This window comes from Myxine glutinosa, chromosome 3 (genome assembly GCF_964187855.1).
Source record: "Myxine glutinosa chromosome 3, kmMyxGlut1.1, whole genome shotgun sequence".
Classification (NCBI taxonomy): Eukaryota; Metazoa; Chordata; class Myxini; order Myxiniformes; family Myxinidae; genus Myxine; species Myxine glutinosa.
The window spans coordinates 137,707,198-137,726,171 of record NC_136263.1 but is presented as its reverse complement, the minus strand read 5'-3'; the positions used below and the strand labels follow the sequence as shown (position 1 = coordinate 137,726,171).

Sequence of the window (18,974 nt, the reverse complement as noted above, 5' to 3'; positions counted from 1 at the left end):
TCAAACTTGCATTGTGATGACGATATTTCCAACTTGTCATTAACAGGCTTTTCTTGAATAAAATTTGTGGTGACCTTTAATTACAACACTTATTCTTAACGTTGGAAACGCCATAAAGTTATTTGCTGTAAATAGGAGATAACTATGTTGTGACTACGTCATTGTGACTTATTTCTTATTTGAGGAAATGTTTGTATAATAAGTCAAGATAGGCTTTGTAGTACTTCCTCTTTTAAATCCTATTCTAACCAACACCCTCTCCTATATCTCCAGAGGTCGTAGCTCATGGAAGAGCTGAAGACAGATGGTGATGTTGATACCGTGATGGGACATTGCTTGGGTTGCACAACATTTTCAAGTTAACCTGTAACCCAAGCCGGAAGTTCTCTATTTTAACATCTCATTTCCTGGCAATACTTCAACATTCCCGTAAACTGGGTAATGTAATGTGTGTACAGTCATGTGAAAAAGTAAGTACACCCCATGTAAAGTTTTGACTTTTTCAACAAATTTCAACATACAGCTATTTGATCTTCATTTCAACAATATTGAAAGATAAAGGTGATATAATATAACAAATATCATGAAACATTTACATTTTGTAGTCCATTGTATAATTTAAATAAACATAAATGCAAATTTCACATGTGGAAAAAGTAAGTACACCCCACCCCATGAAAGGTTTAAAAAAAATCTTTTTAACATATGTGGACATATCAATATTTGATCTTCATTTAAACAGTATCTATAGATAAAGGTGATGTAATTGAACAAAAAACAATGCATCATTGACTTTGCAATAATTTATTCAACAAAAAAATTGCTACACAGCATGCACAATTGCATGCACAGCTCGTTTCAAATCCCCCCACAACATCTCGATGGGATTTCGATCCTGGCTTTGACTTGGCCATTCCAGAACCCTCCATTTCTTTCTTTTCAGCCATTGCTTGGTGGATTTACTGGTATGTTTAGGGTCATTGTCAGGTTGCAATAGTCCACCTTCGAGCTTCAACTTTCCGACAGATGGCCTCACATTATCCTCAAGCACCCTCTGGTTCAATGAAGAATTCATAGTGGATTCTATGATGGTGAGCTGCCCAGGCCCTGATGCAGCAAAGCTGCCCCAAACCATAATATTTCCACCACCATGCTTTACAGTTGGTATCAGGTTCTTGTGGTCAAATGCTGTCTTTGGTTTTCGCCAAACATGTCTTCTGGTACTGTGGCCAAATAGCTCTACCTTTGACTCATCTGTCCAGAGCACATTGTTCCAGAAGTGCTGGTCTTTGCCGAGGTGTTCATTGGCAAACTTTAGCCTTGCCCTGATGTTCTTTCTGGACAGCAAAGGTTTCCTTCTGGCACACCTCCCATGTAGATCAAATTTGTGCAGCCTCTTTCTAATGGTAGACTCATGCACTTTGACATCAACATTGGCAAGAGCTACCTGTAGGTCCCGTGATGACATTCTGGGGTTCTTCGAGACTTCTTTCAGCATCTTGCCGTCTGCTCTCGGGCTGAACGTGATGGGGTGCCCTGGCCTGAACAAGTTGGCAGTTGTTTGGAATCTTCTCCACTTGTAGATGATCTTCCGGACAGTCGAATAATTGATTTCAAATTGTTTGGAGATCTTTTTAAATCCCTTCCCAGACTCGTAGGCATCTATAACATTCTTTGTGAAGGCCTCAGAGAGCTATTTTGATCTAGGCATGGTGACGCCGCACACTTCAACAACAAAGAGCAAACCAAACTAAATATCTGAGGTTTAAATAAGACAGGTTCCTCCAAGATCCTCTCTAACGATGTTCTAATCATTTGCACCTGAGCTGGTGCACATGATTCTAATTTTAGGTATTTGAAGTAGTGATAAATGTGGGGGTGTACTTACTTTTTCCACATGCGAAATTTGCATTTATGTTTATTTAAATTATACAATGGACTACAAAATGTAAATGTTTCATGATATTTGTTATATTATATCACCTTTATCTATCAATATTGTTGAAATGAAGATCAAATAGCTGTATGTTGAAATATGTTGAAAAAGTCAAAACGTTACATAGGGTGTTCTTACTTTTTCGTGTGTGTGTGTGTGTGTGTGTGTGTGTGTGTGTGTGTGTGTGTGTGTGTGTGTGTGTGTGTGTGTGTGTGTGTGTGTGTGTGTGTGTGTGTGTGCGTGCATGCGCGCACGCACACACACTAGCTTGTTACTGAGGAACGGGCTTATTTTAGCTGAGAGATAATGACTGTACCTGAGTTGCTGTGTTGTTATGATTTACACCAATCATAATACAAACAATTATTTTGCACAAATGTATTTGTTGTGTTTGTAATATTACATTTTTATAGGCAATTTATGTTGAAGATTTAGGTTGAATGTTTTTTTTTTCAAGAAAGAACCCCTCAGCACATACATAGGGGAGGGGAAGGTGCAGACTGGAAATTTGGGACGATTACACCTCACCACCACGTAATTCAAAACACCTCACCACCACGTAATTCAAAACACCTCACCACCAAGTAATTCAAAACACCTCACCACCAAGTAATTCAAAACACCTCACCACCAAGTAATTTAAAACACCTCACCACCAAGTAATTCAAAACACCTCACCACCAAGTAATTCAAAACACCTCACCACCAAGTAATTCAAAACACCTCACCACCAAGTAATTCAAAATACCTCACCACCAAGTAATTCAAAACACCTCACCACCAAGTAATTCAAAACACCTCACAGCCATAAAACACGTAATAAAAACACCTCACCACCAAGTAATTTAAAACACCTCACCACCAAGTAATTCAAAACACCTCACCACCAAGTAATTCAAAACACCTCACCACCAAGTAATTCAAAACACCTCACCACCAAGTAATTTAAAACACCTCACCACCAAGTAATTTAAAACACCTCACCACCAAGTAATTTAAAACACCTCACCACCAAGTAATTCAAAATACCTCACCACCAAGTAATTCAAAACACCTCACCACCAAGTAATTCAAAACACCTCACAGCCATAAAACACGTAATAAAAACACCTCACCACCAAGTAATTTAAAACACCTCACCACCAAGTAATTCAAAACACCTCACCACCAAGTAATTCAAAACACCTCACCACCAAGTAATTCAAAACACCTCACCACCAAGTAATTTAAAACACCTCACCACCAAGTAATTTAAAACACCTCACCACCAAGTAATTTAAAACACCTCACCAGCAAGTAATTCAAAACACCTCACCACCAAGTAATTTAAAACACCTCACCACCAAGTAATTCAAAACACCTCACCACCAAGTAATTCAAAACACCTCACCACCAAGTAATTTAAAACACCTCACCACCAAGTAATTTAAAACACCTCACCACCAAGTAATTTAAAACACCTCACCACCAAGTAATTTAAAACACCTCACCACCAAGTAATTCAAAACACCTCACCACCACGTAATTCAAAACACCTCATCACCAACTAATTCAAAACACCTCACCACCACATAATTAAAAACACGTCACCACCACATAATTATAAATAGCTCACCACGTAATTCAAAACACCTCACCACCATGTGATTTAAAAACACCTCACCACCATGTGATTTAAAAACACCTCACCACCATGTGATTTAAAAACACCTCACCACCATGTGATTTAAAAACACCTCACCACCATGTGATTTAAAAACACATCACCACCACGTCATTTAAAAACACCTCACCACCACATAATTCAAAACACCTCATCACCAACTAATTCAAAACACCTCACCACCACATAATTAAAAACACGTCACCACCACGTAATTATAAATACCTCACCACCACGTAATTCAAAACACCTCACCACCATGTGATTTAAAAACACCTCACCACCACGTCATTTAAAAACACCTCACCACCACGTCATTTAAAAACACCTCACCACCACATAATTCAAAATACCTCACCACCACGTGATTCAAAACCACCACAACGTTATTAACAACACTTCACAACCACGGAAACAAAAGTTTGAGGGAGTCGTTAAGTGAGAACACAGACACTGCCCAGATGTGTAGATATCTATCTATAATTCCAGCAATCTCTGTGTGTCTGTCTGTGTGTCTGTGTGTCTGTGTGTCTGTGTGTTTGTCTGTGACCGCTGTTTCTCGACAACCACGGGTCCGATATACTTGAAACTTGCCAGGTATATTGCTGGGGACCCGAGGATGTGCCTTTTCAAGGTTTGTAATTAATCGGACAAGTACCTACCGAGCTATGTCCAAAAAACGCTTCAACCAATCAGAGAGCAGCGAGCTATCACGTGTGCCGAACCGTTAATGCAATGCAAGCGTTAATGCGTTAATGCAAGGCTTTTCTTTTTTTCCCTCTTCTCTTTCTACTTTTCCTTGCGATTAAATTGCAAACAGCCAAAATACGTTGGCGCTAATTGAATAATTGGCCATTAACACTAAAATAATCGTAACTGCGATATGCCAACTTCCGGACAGTGCAGCCTTCCATGTTGTTGTTGTTTGCAGCAGCTGTTTGCAGCAAGGCAAGGCTTTTCTTTTTTTCCCTCTTCTCTTTCTACTTTTCCTTGCGATTAAATTGCAAAAAGCCAAAATACGTTGGCGATAATTGAATAAATGGGCATTAATAGATAGATAGATAGATATGCGATATGCGAACTTCCGGACAGTGTGCGCGTTACGAGCTGACCGCCATTACGGTACGTAATTCGATTTCTTATGCGCATTATTTCTCCCAATTCAGTCAGAGCGAAGGGCGGAAGCGAAGAGCGTTGTTATTTTTTGTTTACGGGCGTACGGGCGGGGTAGAGCGTACGGGTAGCGTTTTGTTTTTTTTTGGGCAAGGAACGGGCACCCACGTACGGGCAATGCCCTAGTCTATCTATAATTCCAGTAATCTCTGTGTGTGTGTGTGTATGTGTGTGTGTCTGTGTGTCTGTGACCGCTGTTTCTCGACAACCACGGGTCCGATATACTTGAAACTTGCCAGGTATATTGCTGGGGACCTGAGGATGTGCCTTTTCAAGGTTTCATATTAATCGGAGAAGTAGTTACCGAGCTATGGCGATTTCTTTACCAAACTCCGCAAGCCGTTCGCTTTGGACCAAACCATTACATGTAAATAGAGGGGGGGGATTGTCACCGTACTCGCAAGCCGTTCGCTTTGGCTTTGCGAATGGACCAAACCATTTCATGTAAATAGAGGGGGGGGATTGTCACCGTACTCGCAAGCCGTTCGCTTTGGCTTTGCGAATGGACCAAACCATTTCATGTAAATAGAGGGGGGGGGGATATAATTTTAGATATATATATAGTACGGGCATGCCCTAGTATAGATAAATGACTGTACCCGAGTTGCCGTTTTGTCATGGTTTAAACCAATCATAATTCAAACAATTATTTTGCACAAATGTATTTGTAATATACGTGATATCACATTTTATAAACAATTGAAGTTGAAAAAAAAAATTCCCCAAAAAATTCCAAAAAAATAAATAAATAAAATTGGAAAAAATTTCAAACAAATACCCTTAGGACATACCGACGAGAGAGATATGTGCATACCAGAAGTTTGGTACGATTTCACAAAAGTTTGAGAAAGTAGTTCAGTGACAAGACAACACAGGACAGGACAGACGCTGCACAGATATATATATATATATAGATATGTATGTGTGGTTGTTATCTCCATATGTGGGGTTCAGAAGGTGGAGCAGAACCCTCCCAGGTCTCAAAGCAAAGTATCCACCTACATGATTTTGTGTATAACTGCATATATGTGTGTGTGTGCGCATGCACACATGTAAGTTGTTGTTGGCTGCTATCTCCTGGGTTTCAGGAGATGGAACAGAGAATTACCAGGTCTCAGGAGTATCCACCTTCTGTGTGTGTGTGTGTGTGTGTGTGTGTGTGTGTGTGTGTGTGTGTGTGTGTGTGTGTGTGTGTGTGTGTGTGTGTGTGTGTTTGTGTGTGTTTGTTTTCCTCTGGTGCGTATCTGTGAAATCCCCCCATTGTTGTCGTAAGCAACTCCAGTACATCTGTTTTGGGCTTTCATCTGATTGTGGAGTTTTTAACTTGCGGTGACATAACCGTGATAGCCAAGGGTTACACCGACATATCATAGACAGTGTTGTTCGGTGATCATGTTTTACAGGGTGTGTGCTTGCCTGCAGAGATTAATTTGATTACGTGTATTTACTGTTAGGGTGTATGTGTGTTTGCGTCACACTGTCAATGTTTTTCATTCTGATACAAACATATCCTCACCATTTCTCGAGGTTTATACCATCTAAGCAAAGACACCCATCCCTCCTCTCTCCCTCCCACTTTCTGCTTGTGTATACAGTATACTGCAGATGATTTATTGTTGTTTGCATGTTTTCTCACTTGAGTCGTGTTGCAGTGCTGAAAATATCTCCAGGAAAAGAATATGCTGATATATGCATACAGTTACAGAATTGTGAACAATGTGTAAGTTGAGTAACCTGACGCAGCACTGGATGGATGCTCCAAACCACAAACAAGGGTTTCAGGCCATATCTTAGGATATCGCTGACATTTTGTCCTGGTTGATTTGTAGGTTGTACTGATTTCTGATTTGTCTTATTTTGATATTCAGACCTCACTGGTCAAGTGGTTGTCTGATTTCAACAATGAGTGAAAACAGTGTATAACCCTATGAAAAGTCTCATTGCTCATGATCTTTCTGTTTCGGCTCGGGTTCCACAAGGTAGCATCTTCGGACCTATGTTGTTCTTGATCAATGTCAATGATCTGCCTGATTCTCTTGAAAACCGACTTTATCATTTTGCTGATGATGGATTCCACCTTGTTTCAAACAATGCATCTCTTGTGTGCTCCTGCTAAAGTACTTTTATTAGACCTGGGCAGATCAGCCTTCTGGTGAGCTACTCGGAACATTAACCATAACGGTGAACGCTGGCAAGTTACCCACACTCGCACTCTCTCCCCACATGGATCAGCAGTTGAACTATCTAATGTACTTCTCTGAACAGCCACTGGAAGAATTGCAGTTCCTGGAACTCCTTGTTCCTCCTTAAAATGCAGTTCTTGGAAGGATTAAATGTTCGGGTTAGGAAGGGTCCATGGAGGTAATTATCGGTAAGGATGGGGGATACCGTGAGATGTTGGTGAATCTCCTGCTTTGATGCCTTTGAGGGGAAGAGTTGGATAGAAAAGGCTCTTAAAGGTGATTTCCCCAGACAGGTGTTGAAGTGTGTCTGAGCCTGGATTTTAGAAGTTTAACCAGGTGGAGGTGTTACAAAAAGAATGCATATTTCTTAAAGTTGATGGAAAGGGTCAAAGGGCTGTGAGGGCAGAGGAAATTTAACCAGAAGAGTGGTGGTAAATATGACACAGTACCTGCTACATTATAAATAAATAGCGTGGTAAATCATAGACTGTGATTATGCCTGTTTTTACCTGCGACATGTCGCAGGTATACAAGAACTTTACGTTGCTGTTGTTGGTGTTTTTGTTCGGTGTCGATTTTTGAAATGTGCATCCATTGGACAAACAGTTGCCAGACCACACCCACATCTGTCGCTTGACTCCACCCACCATCGTACCAAGACAAATTGTATTGCCACCATCTTGGTTTTCTGGTGGGCCTAACACATTAGGCCTCTGCTGATTATGCACTGTCTGCGCTTGTTGCGTTAAGGTTTCCATTGACTTTGTTTGGGTCAAGTGTTAAATTATTAGTGAGGTTTAATTAAGCCCATACGCGCCTCCCTAAAAAAAATAGCACTGCATTATTTTTGAAATGCCCCATATATGCGCATTAAATGTGCATTTCCCAATCAGCCAATTTCTGGATTTTTAAAGCCAATTCTGTCGCGCTTAATGGCAAAGTCCCGTACCTCGAATGAACATGTACTGGTTTTTATGAACGAGAGAGAGAGAGACAGAGAGAGAGACACAGAGAGAGAGGAGGAGGAGGAGAGAGAGAGAGAGAGAGACAGAGAGAGAGAGAGACAGAGACAGAGACAGAGAGAGAGACAGAGAGAGACAGAGACAGAGACAGAGAGAGACAGATGGACAGAGACAGACAGAGACAGACAGAGACAGACAACAAAACTGGGGTAACAGATATAAAATACATTCCCTGTTTTGAATCACAATAAATCTTATCTATTTAATCTTATTCATCTTCAAATGGGGACACGGCCCTGTCTAATCTTATTCATTCACATGGAACATGGGACAGACACGGCTCTATCTAATGTTGTTCATTCACATGAGAACATGGGACAGACACGGATCTATCTAATGTTGTTCATGCACCTGGAGACACAGTACAGACACGACACGGCCCTATCTAATCTTATTCATTCAAATGGAAACACAGGACAGACATGGCTCCATCGAATCTTATTCATTCACATGGGAACACAGGACAGACATGGCCCTATCTAATCTTATTCATTCAAATGGGAACACAGGACAAACATGTCTATCTAATCTTATTCATTCACATGGGAACACAGGACAGACATGGCCCGATTGAATCTTATTTGTTCACATGGGAACATGGGACACACACGGCCCTATCTAATCTTATTCATTCAAATGGAAACACAGGACAGACATGGCTCCATCGAATCTTATTCATTCACATGGGAACACAGGACAGACATGGCCCTATCTAATCTTATTCATTCAAATGGGAACACAGGACAAACATGTCTATCTAATCTTATCCATTCACATGGGAACACAGGACAGACATGGCCCGATCTAATCTTATTCATTCAAATGGGAACACAGGACAAACATGTCTATCTAATCTTATTCATTCACATGGGAACACAGGACAGACATGGCCCGATCTAATCTTATTCATTCAAATGGGAACACAGGACAAACATGTCTATCTAATCTTATTCATTCACATGGGAACACAGGACAGACATGGCTCTATCTAATCTTGTTCATTCAAATGGGAACACAGGACAAACATGTCTCTATATAATCTTATTCATTCACATGGGAACACAGGACAGACACAGCTCTATCTAATCTTATTCATTCACATGGGAACACAGGACAGACACAGCTCTATCTAATCTTATTCATTCACATGGGAACACAGGACAGACACAGCTCTATCTAATCTTATTCATTCACGTGGGAACACAGGACAAACATGTCTATCTAATCTTATTCATTCACATGGGAACACAGGACAGACATGGCCTGATTGAATCTTATTTGTTCACATGGGAACATGGGACACACACGGCCCTATCTAATCTTATTCATTCAAATGGAAACACAGGACAGACATGGCTCCATCGAATCTTATTCATTCACATGGGAACACAGGACAGACATGGCCCGATCTAATCTTATTCATTCAAATGGGAACACAGGACAAACATGTCTATCTAATCTTATTCATTCACATGGGAACACAGGACAGACATGGCCCGATCTAATCTTATTCATTCAAATGGGAACACAGGACAAACATGTCTATCTAATCTTATTCATTCACATGGGAACACAGGACAGACATGGCCCGATTGAATCTTATTTGTTCACATGGGAACATGGGACACACATGGCCCTATCTAATCTTATTCATTCAAATGGAAACACAGGACAGACATGGCTCCATCGAATCTTATTCATTCACATGGGAACACAGGACAGACATGGCCCTATCTAATCTTATTCATTCAAATGGGAACACAGGACAAACATGTCTATCTAATCTTATTCATTCACATGGGAACACAGGACAGACATGGCCCGATCTAATCTTATTCATTCAAATGGGAACACAGGACAAACATGTCTATCTAATCTTATTCATTCACATGGGAACACAGGACAGACATGGCCCGATCTAATCTTATTCATTCAAATGGGAACACAGGACAAACATGTCTATCTAATCTTATTCATTCACATGGGAACACAGGACAGACATGGCTCTATCTAATCTTGTTCATTCACATGGGAACACAGGACAGACACAGCTCTATCTAATCTTATTCATTCACATGGGAACACAGGACAGACACAGCTCTATCTAATCTTATTCATTCACGTGGGAACACAGGACAGACACAGCTCTATCTAATCTTATTCATTCACGTGGGAACACAGGACAAACATGTCTATCTAATCTTATTCATTCACATGGGAACACAGGACAGACACTGCGCTATCTAATCTTATTCATTCACATGGGAACACAGGACAGACACTGCTCTATCTAATCTTATTCATTCACATGGGAACACAGGACAGACACAGCTCTATCTAATCTTATTCATTCACATGGGAACACAGTACAGACACGACACGGCCCTATCTAATCTCATTCATTCAAATGGAAACACAGGACAGACATGGCTCAATTGAATCTTATTCGTTCACATGGGAACACAGGACAAACATGTCTCTATCTAATCTTATTCATTGACATGGGAACACAGGACAGACATGGCTCCAACAACAACAACAACAACAACAACATGCATTTTAAGGCCATTTTCCCTGCTAGATCGGGGGTTAGCCTTGCGGTCCCCATGACAATCTTCTCCATTTTGCCCTATTTTCTGCATCTCTCCTTGTTAACCCCCTTGCCCGCATTTCTTCTTCCACCATCTTTAGCCAAGTCTTTCTCGGTCTTCCCCGTCCTCTACTTCCTTCTACATTTATTTCCATCACTCTTCTCAACCAGTCACTTTCATCCTTCCTCAACACATGACCAAACCATCTCAACCTGTTCCTCTTCACAGCATCAATCACAGGCTCTATTCCCATCATCTTTCGCAATTCATCAGTTGTCTTCCTCTCTCTCAACGATACTCCGCACATCCACCGAACCATTTGCATTTCCACACTTTCCAGCATTCGTTGCTGCTCTACGTTCATTACCCATGTCTCGATCCCATAAATCATAACACTTCTCACACATGCAGCATACACCGTTCCCTTCAGCTTCAACGACACTCCCCTCCTCATCAGCACGCCACTCAGTTCCCGAAACTTCTTCCATGCACATCTCACTCTTGCAACCGTTGCCGAGTCTGATCCACCTTCTCCATTCAGCATGTCTCCGAGGTAGCAAAATGTTTTCACACGTCTCCAAGATCCAACTCAACATTTCCTCCATCTGCAGCTCCCTCTGTGCACACCTTACATTTGAATGTAGCTGCCACACTGGTTAATGACCCTCTCAGACCACTACATTTTTGATGAACCCACTCAGCACACTTTGTACATTGAATGGAGTTCACTCCGACACCCTTCCTGCACACAGCACATGGCCACTTCCCAGTTCTTTCCACCTCACCACATGCTTCACCACTTGCCATCACCTTCGTCTTTCCTATATTCACCTTCAGACCTTTTCTCTCCATACATTCCTTCCACTTGTTCATCTTTTCCTTCAGTCCATCCATACTTTCTGCAATCAACACCAGATCATCTGCATACAACAACTCCCACGGTAAACCCTCCTTTACGTTCTGAGCCAGCACCTCCATCACAGCTACAAATAGTAGTGGACTTAGTACCGACCCCTGATGCACTCCCACCTTCACCTCAAACTCACCACTGTTCCCGTCCTTCGTCCTCACAACTGTGCGCGCTCTTTTGTACATTGCCATCACTACTATGATCAACCATTCCTCCACTCCTAACTTCCTCAATGCCCATGTCAATACCTCGCTTGGAACCCTATCGAATGCTTTCTCCAGATCAACAAACCCAAGAAACAACTTCTTCCTCTTCTCCATGTACTTCTCCTGCAACTGCCTTACAATAAAGAGTGCGTCTGTCGTTCCTCTTCCTGGCATAAATCCAAACTGCATTTCGTCGATCTTCGCCTTCTTCCTTATCCTCCTCTCCAACACCCTTTCCAATACCTTCATTCCATGCTCCAATAACTTTATCGCTCGGTACGAGCCACACTCCAGAGGGTCACCTTTCCCCTTGTATAGGACAGACATGGCTCCATCGAATGTTATTCATTCACATGGGAACACAGGACAAACATGTCTCTATATAATCTCATTCATTCACATGGGAACACATGACAGATGGCTCTATCTAATGTTGTTCATTCACATGAGAACATGGGGCAGACACAGCTCTATCTAATGTTACTCATTCACATGGGAACACAGACAGACAGGCACAAGGTTAATGCGACAGATTAGAGAAGTTAAGCTGGGCCATGAGGTAATGGGGGTTTTTTTCGTTACCTGAAATAGCACTAAACTGAAAGGCAAGATACCCGGGCCGGGGTGTATTCAGGTACTAAGCAGCTAACTAGTTTTTGCCAAGCCAGCCAACCGTTCCTTATCAATGGTTTTGAATGAAATGCTTGCTCAAGAATGCTTAAGCCCCTTGGCGAACACTCTACCAGAATCTTGGTGACTGACCACTTGGTAACCCCCGACGTTCTTGCAGCCCAGGCCTAGATCTACTGTAATCTATATACCCCAGAGAGGATAATAGCATGACCCTTCCTGCTGCTCCTGTACGAAGTTGGTGTATTAGTTATCTGAAACCAGACTCTGCTGTCTGTCAGACTTGTAATTGATTATGAACTAAACTGTGAAGACCCTCGGAGATTCATAATTGCATAATACCTTCAACAGTAAGATTGAGGGAGTTGAATGGACAGAGGAGGCGAAAAATATATATTTTGTGTCGCAGGTTGTGGCCACAGTGCAGTCATTGTTCCTTTTGGAAAGACCTGGCACAATGGAGCATGCCCATTTGGAATATGAGATCAAGATACTGAACCCCTTCCAGTTGCTGATTGAACGTGGAAATATATAGTTGGGTTCGTTTGATGATCCTTCTGGAGTGACAGGCGAGACTGTGAGAGGTTTCAGAATTTAATGACATGTTCTATTTATCAGACCATCATCTAAAAAATTTCATTTCAGCAGATAGTGATGCAGCTACTGCCTGCCTATCAGTGGAATGGTCGACTGTATGATAATGCAGAGTTGTCTGCAAAAAGGAAGAGGGTTTTTCATGACATCACAGAGGTAGTTTATGTTGAATTTAGATGAGGAAAAAGATTGTGCCCAACACACTTTCTGGAATGATGGTTTATAAATAATGTGGAAGCAACCACTGTGAAGCAACCACTGCGACTGCTTCCACTGCAACAGGGGAGGAGAGGGTTCCATTGAAAGCAACGCATTTACTGCTCGTGAGTGGAGTGAGTCACAATTCCTGGAATGACGGTAGGTAGCCTTGTATGCCATAGGCATTCCACATCTTGGCAAGCGGAGTGGTTTTTGCAATTTTTTTAATGCCCGAGATATGTCAAGGGAGATGGTCCTGTCCATTGAGAGAGGACAGGGTTCGCACAATCTTTGAAACTCCTTGAAATTCCTGGAAAAATAGAAAAGCATTTTCTAGTACTGTAAAGTCCTAAAAGACTTGTCCAAGTCCTTGAAACTCCTGGAAAATCAGGAAAATTGTGCAAATATAATAATCTGCCAGGTCCCCAGTCAGAATTGTTACTTCTGCCAGACTCTTTAAGAGAACAACAAGAAGAAAGAACCACCTTTAGAGGCCATTTTCCCCAACAGAGCGGGGGTTGGCTTTTTTCTTGGGCACCGTGGTCCCCTTTTTGAAGCAGTGTTTTACGGCCGGATGCTCTTCCTGCCGCCAACCCTGTTGGTTGCCTCTTGCGACACACAGGGAATTACCAGTGAACTGGTACTCAATTTGCCGACCTCGGAAAGATGACAGGCTGAGTCAACCCCCCTCATTAATTCAGTGATCGACCGGGATTCTAACCCAAGACCCGAGGATCCCAAGCCGGCACCCTAACCGCTAAGCCAACACCAGGCTCAGACTCTTTAAGAGAACATTAGCAATTATAACCTCCCCCAGGTATTTACCATAAAATCCACACGGAAATGGTTTATCGCATTCAATGGAATAGCAGCAATTAATCAGATGAGGTTTCATTCTTATTCTTGTGGTTTATTCCAATGTCAGATGTTGCATAAAATATTTGTATTAAAGGTCCTGGAAAACAACTTTTTATTTTGGAAAACTCCTGGAAATTTGGTCTTCCATGGCTCTGCAAATCCTGGAGGAGCAGTTGCATGTCCAGAGTTGAGTGACCATGATGAACTCCAATCACACTGTATGAAAACAGGAAAGACAGCAGCAGCAATGATTGATTCCATTACTTTGCTTATAATTGGAAGTAAAGTATTTGACAGGATATGTTTTAGTACCTGTCTTGTGGACAGGAGTGGTTTTTGCTGACTTACAGGCAGACACGAAGCAGCCAAAGAAGGACAGGCCAAATAAGGACAGGCCAAATAGTCATGCAGATCGAAGAGAAGCAAAAGCAGCATCGAGAGCAGGATTTTAGACATGGGCACTGATGCTGTCTGGGCCTCTCGCCGAAGCAGGGCTGAGACATGTGGAGAGCGATTCGGAAACCAATTAATAGGGGTAGAATATATCAGAGTTAGAATAGTTCCAGTATGAAATGAAAAGCTTGTCAATCTGTGCCAGTAGATCTCCTCCCTGCCAGGTGGCATCTATGACTATGGGTAAAAATAATAAAAATAACCACCTTTAGAGGCCATTTTTCCCCACAAAGCAGGGGTTGGCCTTTTTCGGGAACCGTGGTTGTTGTTGTTTTTTGGTCCCCTTTTTGAAGCAATGTTTTACGGCCGGATGCCCTTCCTGACGCCAACCCTTTTTGCCACCTTTAACGACAAACAGGGAATTACCAGTGAACTGGTACTCAATTAGCCGACCTCGGAAGGATGACAGGCTGAGTCAACCCCCCTGGCGTTAATTCAGCGATCGACCGGGATTCTAACCCAGGATCCTAGGATCCTAAGCCGGCACCCTAGCCACTAGCCCAACACCAGGGCTCCAATCTATGACTATGGGTGAGAGAGGGAAATTTTGATTAATTTATCTTGTTTTCCCCATTTAAATAGGGGTCGTAATGAAAATTGTGGTTGTTGGCTTAGGCAAACTACTATTCAACAGATCATGTAATTCTGCTTTTCCACGTGACCCAGCCATACCCAAGCCTTATTGTGTGTCTAGAGCAAACCTTCAACTGTCCCTGACACACTGAGGTACAGTTGGGTCATGTTGTGCCAATTCTGGCTGAATGAAGGGTCAAGGCTGAAAAAGACGTTGCCTGGAGGATTTGGAATTGACCTTGCTGCCGAGGGGCACGACTGTATATGTGACAGAGTGAGGGCTCACGTGTGACAATTCAGATGGCTAAGCCACCCTTAGTCATATGGAAAAATGACACAAGCTTACTTCTTTATAATTTTATTATCGTCAACCTAATTAATTCTGTCACTTATTTCACACAATCAAACTTGAGTTCAAATTGCAAATCTAGTAATGAAAATTTTCCAGCACAACATTGTGCTATCTTTCATAAAAGCCATATCAGGAATGTTGAAATTGAAAGTTTGTTTTGGCTCATAAATCATCTCTGAAATGTTGCAATATGAAGGTTTAATGTCTCCCAAAGAAATCATCACAGGCGCTCGATTTTGCATGGTTGATAAGCGCTTCATTTCCTCGGTTATCTGAAGTTATGCTGTGTTTTTTGGGGCGGAGTGAGGTTGCTTGTTGCAAAAGGAGCACTATTGTGCATCGATCACATATCTTTGTGATGCATCTTACTGCTTCATTATGTTTATGTTATTGGCTTTAGAAATACACACTGGACTTTGACAAAAAAGGGAATTTGATATTTCTGGTGGAAAAGAAGATTGATTTGCAGTTTGGTTTATCTTGCTATTTTTTCAGGATCTTATTTCATAGGTGTCACAAATTTAATTTTATCCGCATAAGAACTTTTAAAATCGATTTGGTGATACAAATACTCATCTAGAGATTTGGAAGAGTGGTTGATTGCTGCTTTTAAAATTATGTTTTTGCATCAGAGGCAATAAATAATGGCAATTATGAGCTCCAAGTCATTTTCCTGCTAATGGGATTCTTTCAGCTCAATATCAGCCATGTTTGAGCTGGTGCTTGTGGCTTGTTGGCACGGAGCCATTGTTTGCTCAGACTTGAGGTTGTTAACTGCTTTCGTTGCCGACATCCTGGGATTATCGATTGGTTATGTATTTTATCACATTTGGGACATGTGGACATCGTCTTCTCAACGAGCTCATACCTTGATTTGTTATTCTTCCGTCTGTCCATCATCTGTGTTTCTAGCTTACATTTCTAAACTGAAGGTTGGATTTTCACAAAGCCTGGTGAAAAAGAAAATTCATGATTGCCTTTCTTAAGTTTAAACCATCCCACAACACACAATTTTACTCGAGCGATATTGGAATCAAAAGGTTAAACAACAATTTATTGGCTTGACTTTGAGTACTAAGCTTGTTATTTTGATTCGAATTATTGAGGAACTTACGATCTGGACCATATTGGAGGTCTAATCCACCTATTTCCAAAAAATTTTAAAAGTGGATCATCCTGGTCAAGTGGGTCATCACTTGACAGCACCCTCAGTTTGGGTGGCAATTATTCTATCCCTGTATGGTTGGGGTTGTATTGCATTTTCATTTTAGTGCTCATCCCAAATTACCCTGAAAGCATTGTAGCGTCAACTACAGGATGTCGACTGGCTGGTGGGCAGACGATCCCTCCTTGAAGGTCATTTATGAGCCTGCTGGGTTTTACTGACATTCCAAAAGTACCATAGTAATTATTTTGAGAATAGTAGCATATCTCTGTTCTCAGAAGCCCATAAAGATATCTGAAAAAGTTATCGACGGATTCGGATGAAACCTGGTGGACAGGTGGGGCGTGTGACGAGGATAAATTGATTCGATTTTGGTGAATCCGGACCCAGATGCGAGAATTTTTTAAATTCTTAAAGTGATTCTTCACCATTGACAGATGGGGCCAAAAACGATATGTAGCACGATTCTGTTCCCAGAGAATCCTTAATACTTGCGGCCTTTAGCTAAATCGAAATCCACAACCTCTAGGACGTCTTTCCAGTGTCCTTACCATTAGGCCACCACGATTTCTTTGTTAATTTCCTTGTTTGATTTTTTTTTCTTTGTTTGGGTTTTTTTTTTTATTACACTAGAATATAAGACCACACTTCACTGAGGGGAATACCAATCGTTGTGTAATTGTTGTTGACAGTTATTCAAAGCAACAGCTGTTGTTAATGGAAAAAATAAAATTAGGCAGTGTATAAATACCAGCATGGTTGTATACTCAGGCAGAGTGGTTGGGGTGAGAGTGTCAATGGGATATTCATCACACCCTTTTTAGATGCTGAATTGTGAATAATATACAACAACACACTAAGAGGAAGATAAAAAACAAAAACAAATTATCACTCTCCCCCTCTCTTTTTTATTTTGTTCAAACGGTCTCAAGGGATACATACAGTCGTGGCCAAAATATTGACACCCTTCCCTATGTGCAGGGATTGGCGTTTACAGTTTCGCTGTGTATGCCCATGTACCCATGCACTAACCTTCTTTCCTTGCTTTTTTGCATCACAACGCTTCTTGAGAGCTCCCTGAATGCATCGTCTTTGGTTTCATTGAAATCCGATAAGCCGTGCTCAAGTTATAGCACGACAGACACATACATGGCTCCTTTTATACGAGTAATAGGCTATAGATGTACATAATAATTTGGAAATTGTTTTTGGTTTTTGGATATTTTTTTGTCATTTCCAACTGGCGTGTCTGGTCTACCATGCAGGACATGTTGGGTGTGCTTTGCCACGGAGGAAGATGACCGTGCTGCAGATTGGGTGAAGCCTTGCCTGTGCCGTGGTTCAACTAAATGGGTACACCAAGCTTGCTTGCAGCGCTGGGTTGATGAAAAGCAGAAAGGCAACAGTACCTCAGCTGTGGCCTGCCCACAGTGCAATGCCGAATATATCATCATATTTCCCAAGCATGGTAAGCAAGTCATGTTCCATGTATTTATGACAATTTCTTCCAAAAAATACAGGATCCTGAAATCTAATGCAATCGCTCACCAAAACAGTTCAATTATATGATTTAGAAAGTTCATTTACTGCTGAGTTATTCACACATATGAAATTATTTTGAATTGGGATTATTATCTCTCATAATGAAGCCATAAATAAGCAAGTGCCCTGTCCTTGATTTCTTGTTTTATCTTTTCTTGGAGTCGAAGATGTGCAAGCTTGGTGAAGATGAGTAGTGGAATAAAGTGATTATATCTGCCTGTTTACAAGAAAATTATTGGGGGTGTGAAGGAAAAATAAGTGAGGGAAAGGTTAAATAAGTTTTGTTTGTCGATTTGACCTTACAAATATATGAATAAATCTAGGTTGTTGAGTACAAAAGATGTGGTGGAGGGAAGCAAAGGTGGGAATTGTTCAGGAAATTGGATGAGGGATTGTTTTGGCAGGGTTGAGTACGTCTATAATACCAGACTTCAAAGCACACAAAACCATAACAAGTGGACAAGATGGAGGCGGTGGAATGAACAGATAGACCTCAAAAGTGTTCCAATGCCAACAGACAACCAAATGCTTAAGATTGAGACGTCAACTAGCAGCACTGAAAAATGTATCCCTGGTGGCTAACTAGAACTGCAATCAATAACGATGATAAAAATACTACCACAACAACTACTACTACTACTACCACTACTACTACTACTACTACTAGTACTAATAATAATAGTAATAATAATAATAATACTGAAGAAGAGGAATCAGAAATTGGGGGATTGGAGCAATTGGCTTTATCAGATAATGGCATCAGCCTGGCTGGGAGATTACATTTTGGGTACTGTCCACATCCTATCATGTCTATCCTATCAGTGTATAAAAATAAAATAACCACCTTTAGAGGCCATTTTTCCCTGCAAAGCGGGGGTTGGCCTTTTTCGGGAACCGTGGTTGTTGTTGTTTTTTAGGTCCCCTT

At 41.3% G+C, this 18,974-nt stretch overlaps 1 protein-coding gene across 3 annotated transcripts in view; it reads left to right on the top strand.

The window, feature by feature from the left end:
• MARCHF5 (membrane associated ring-CH-type finger 5) overlaps positions 1-18,974 on the top strand; it is a 366,957-nt gene that overhangs the window by 118,028 nt on the left and 229,955 nt on the right. For all 3 annotated transcript variants that reach the window (XM_068110060.2, XM_068110058.2, XM_068110059.2), the window contains exon 2: positions 17,773-17,975. In XM_068110060.2, the coding sequence (XP_067966161.1) occupies positions 17,773-17,975 (203 nt within the window). The remainder of the gene's footprint in view (positions 1-17,772; positions 17,976-18,974) is intronic.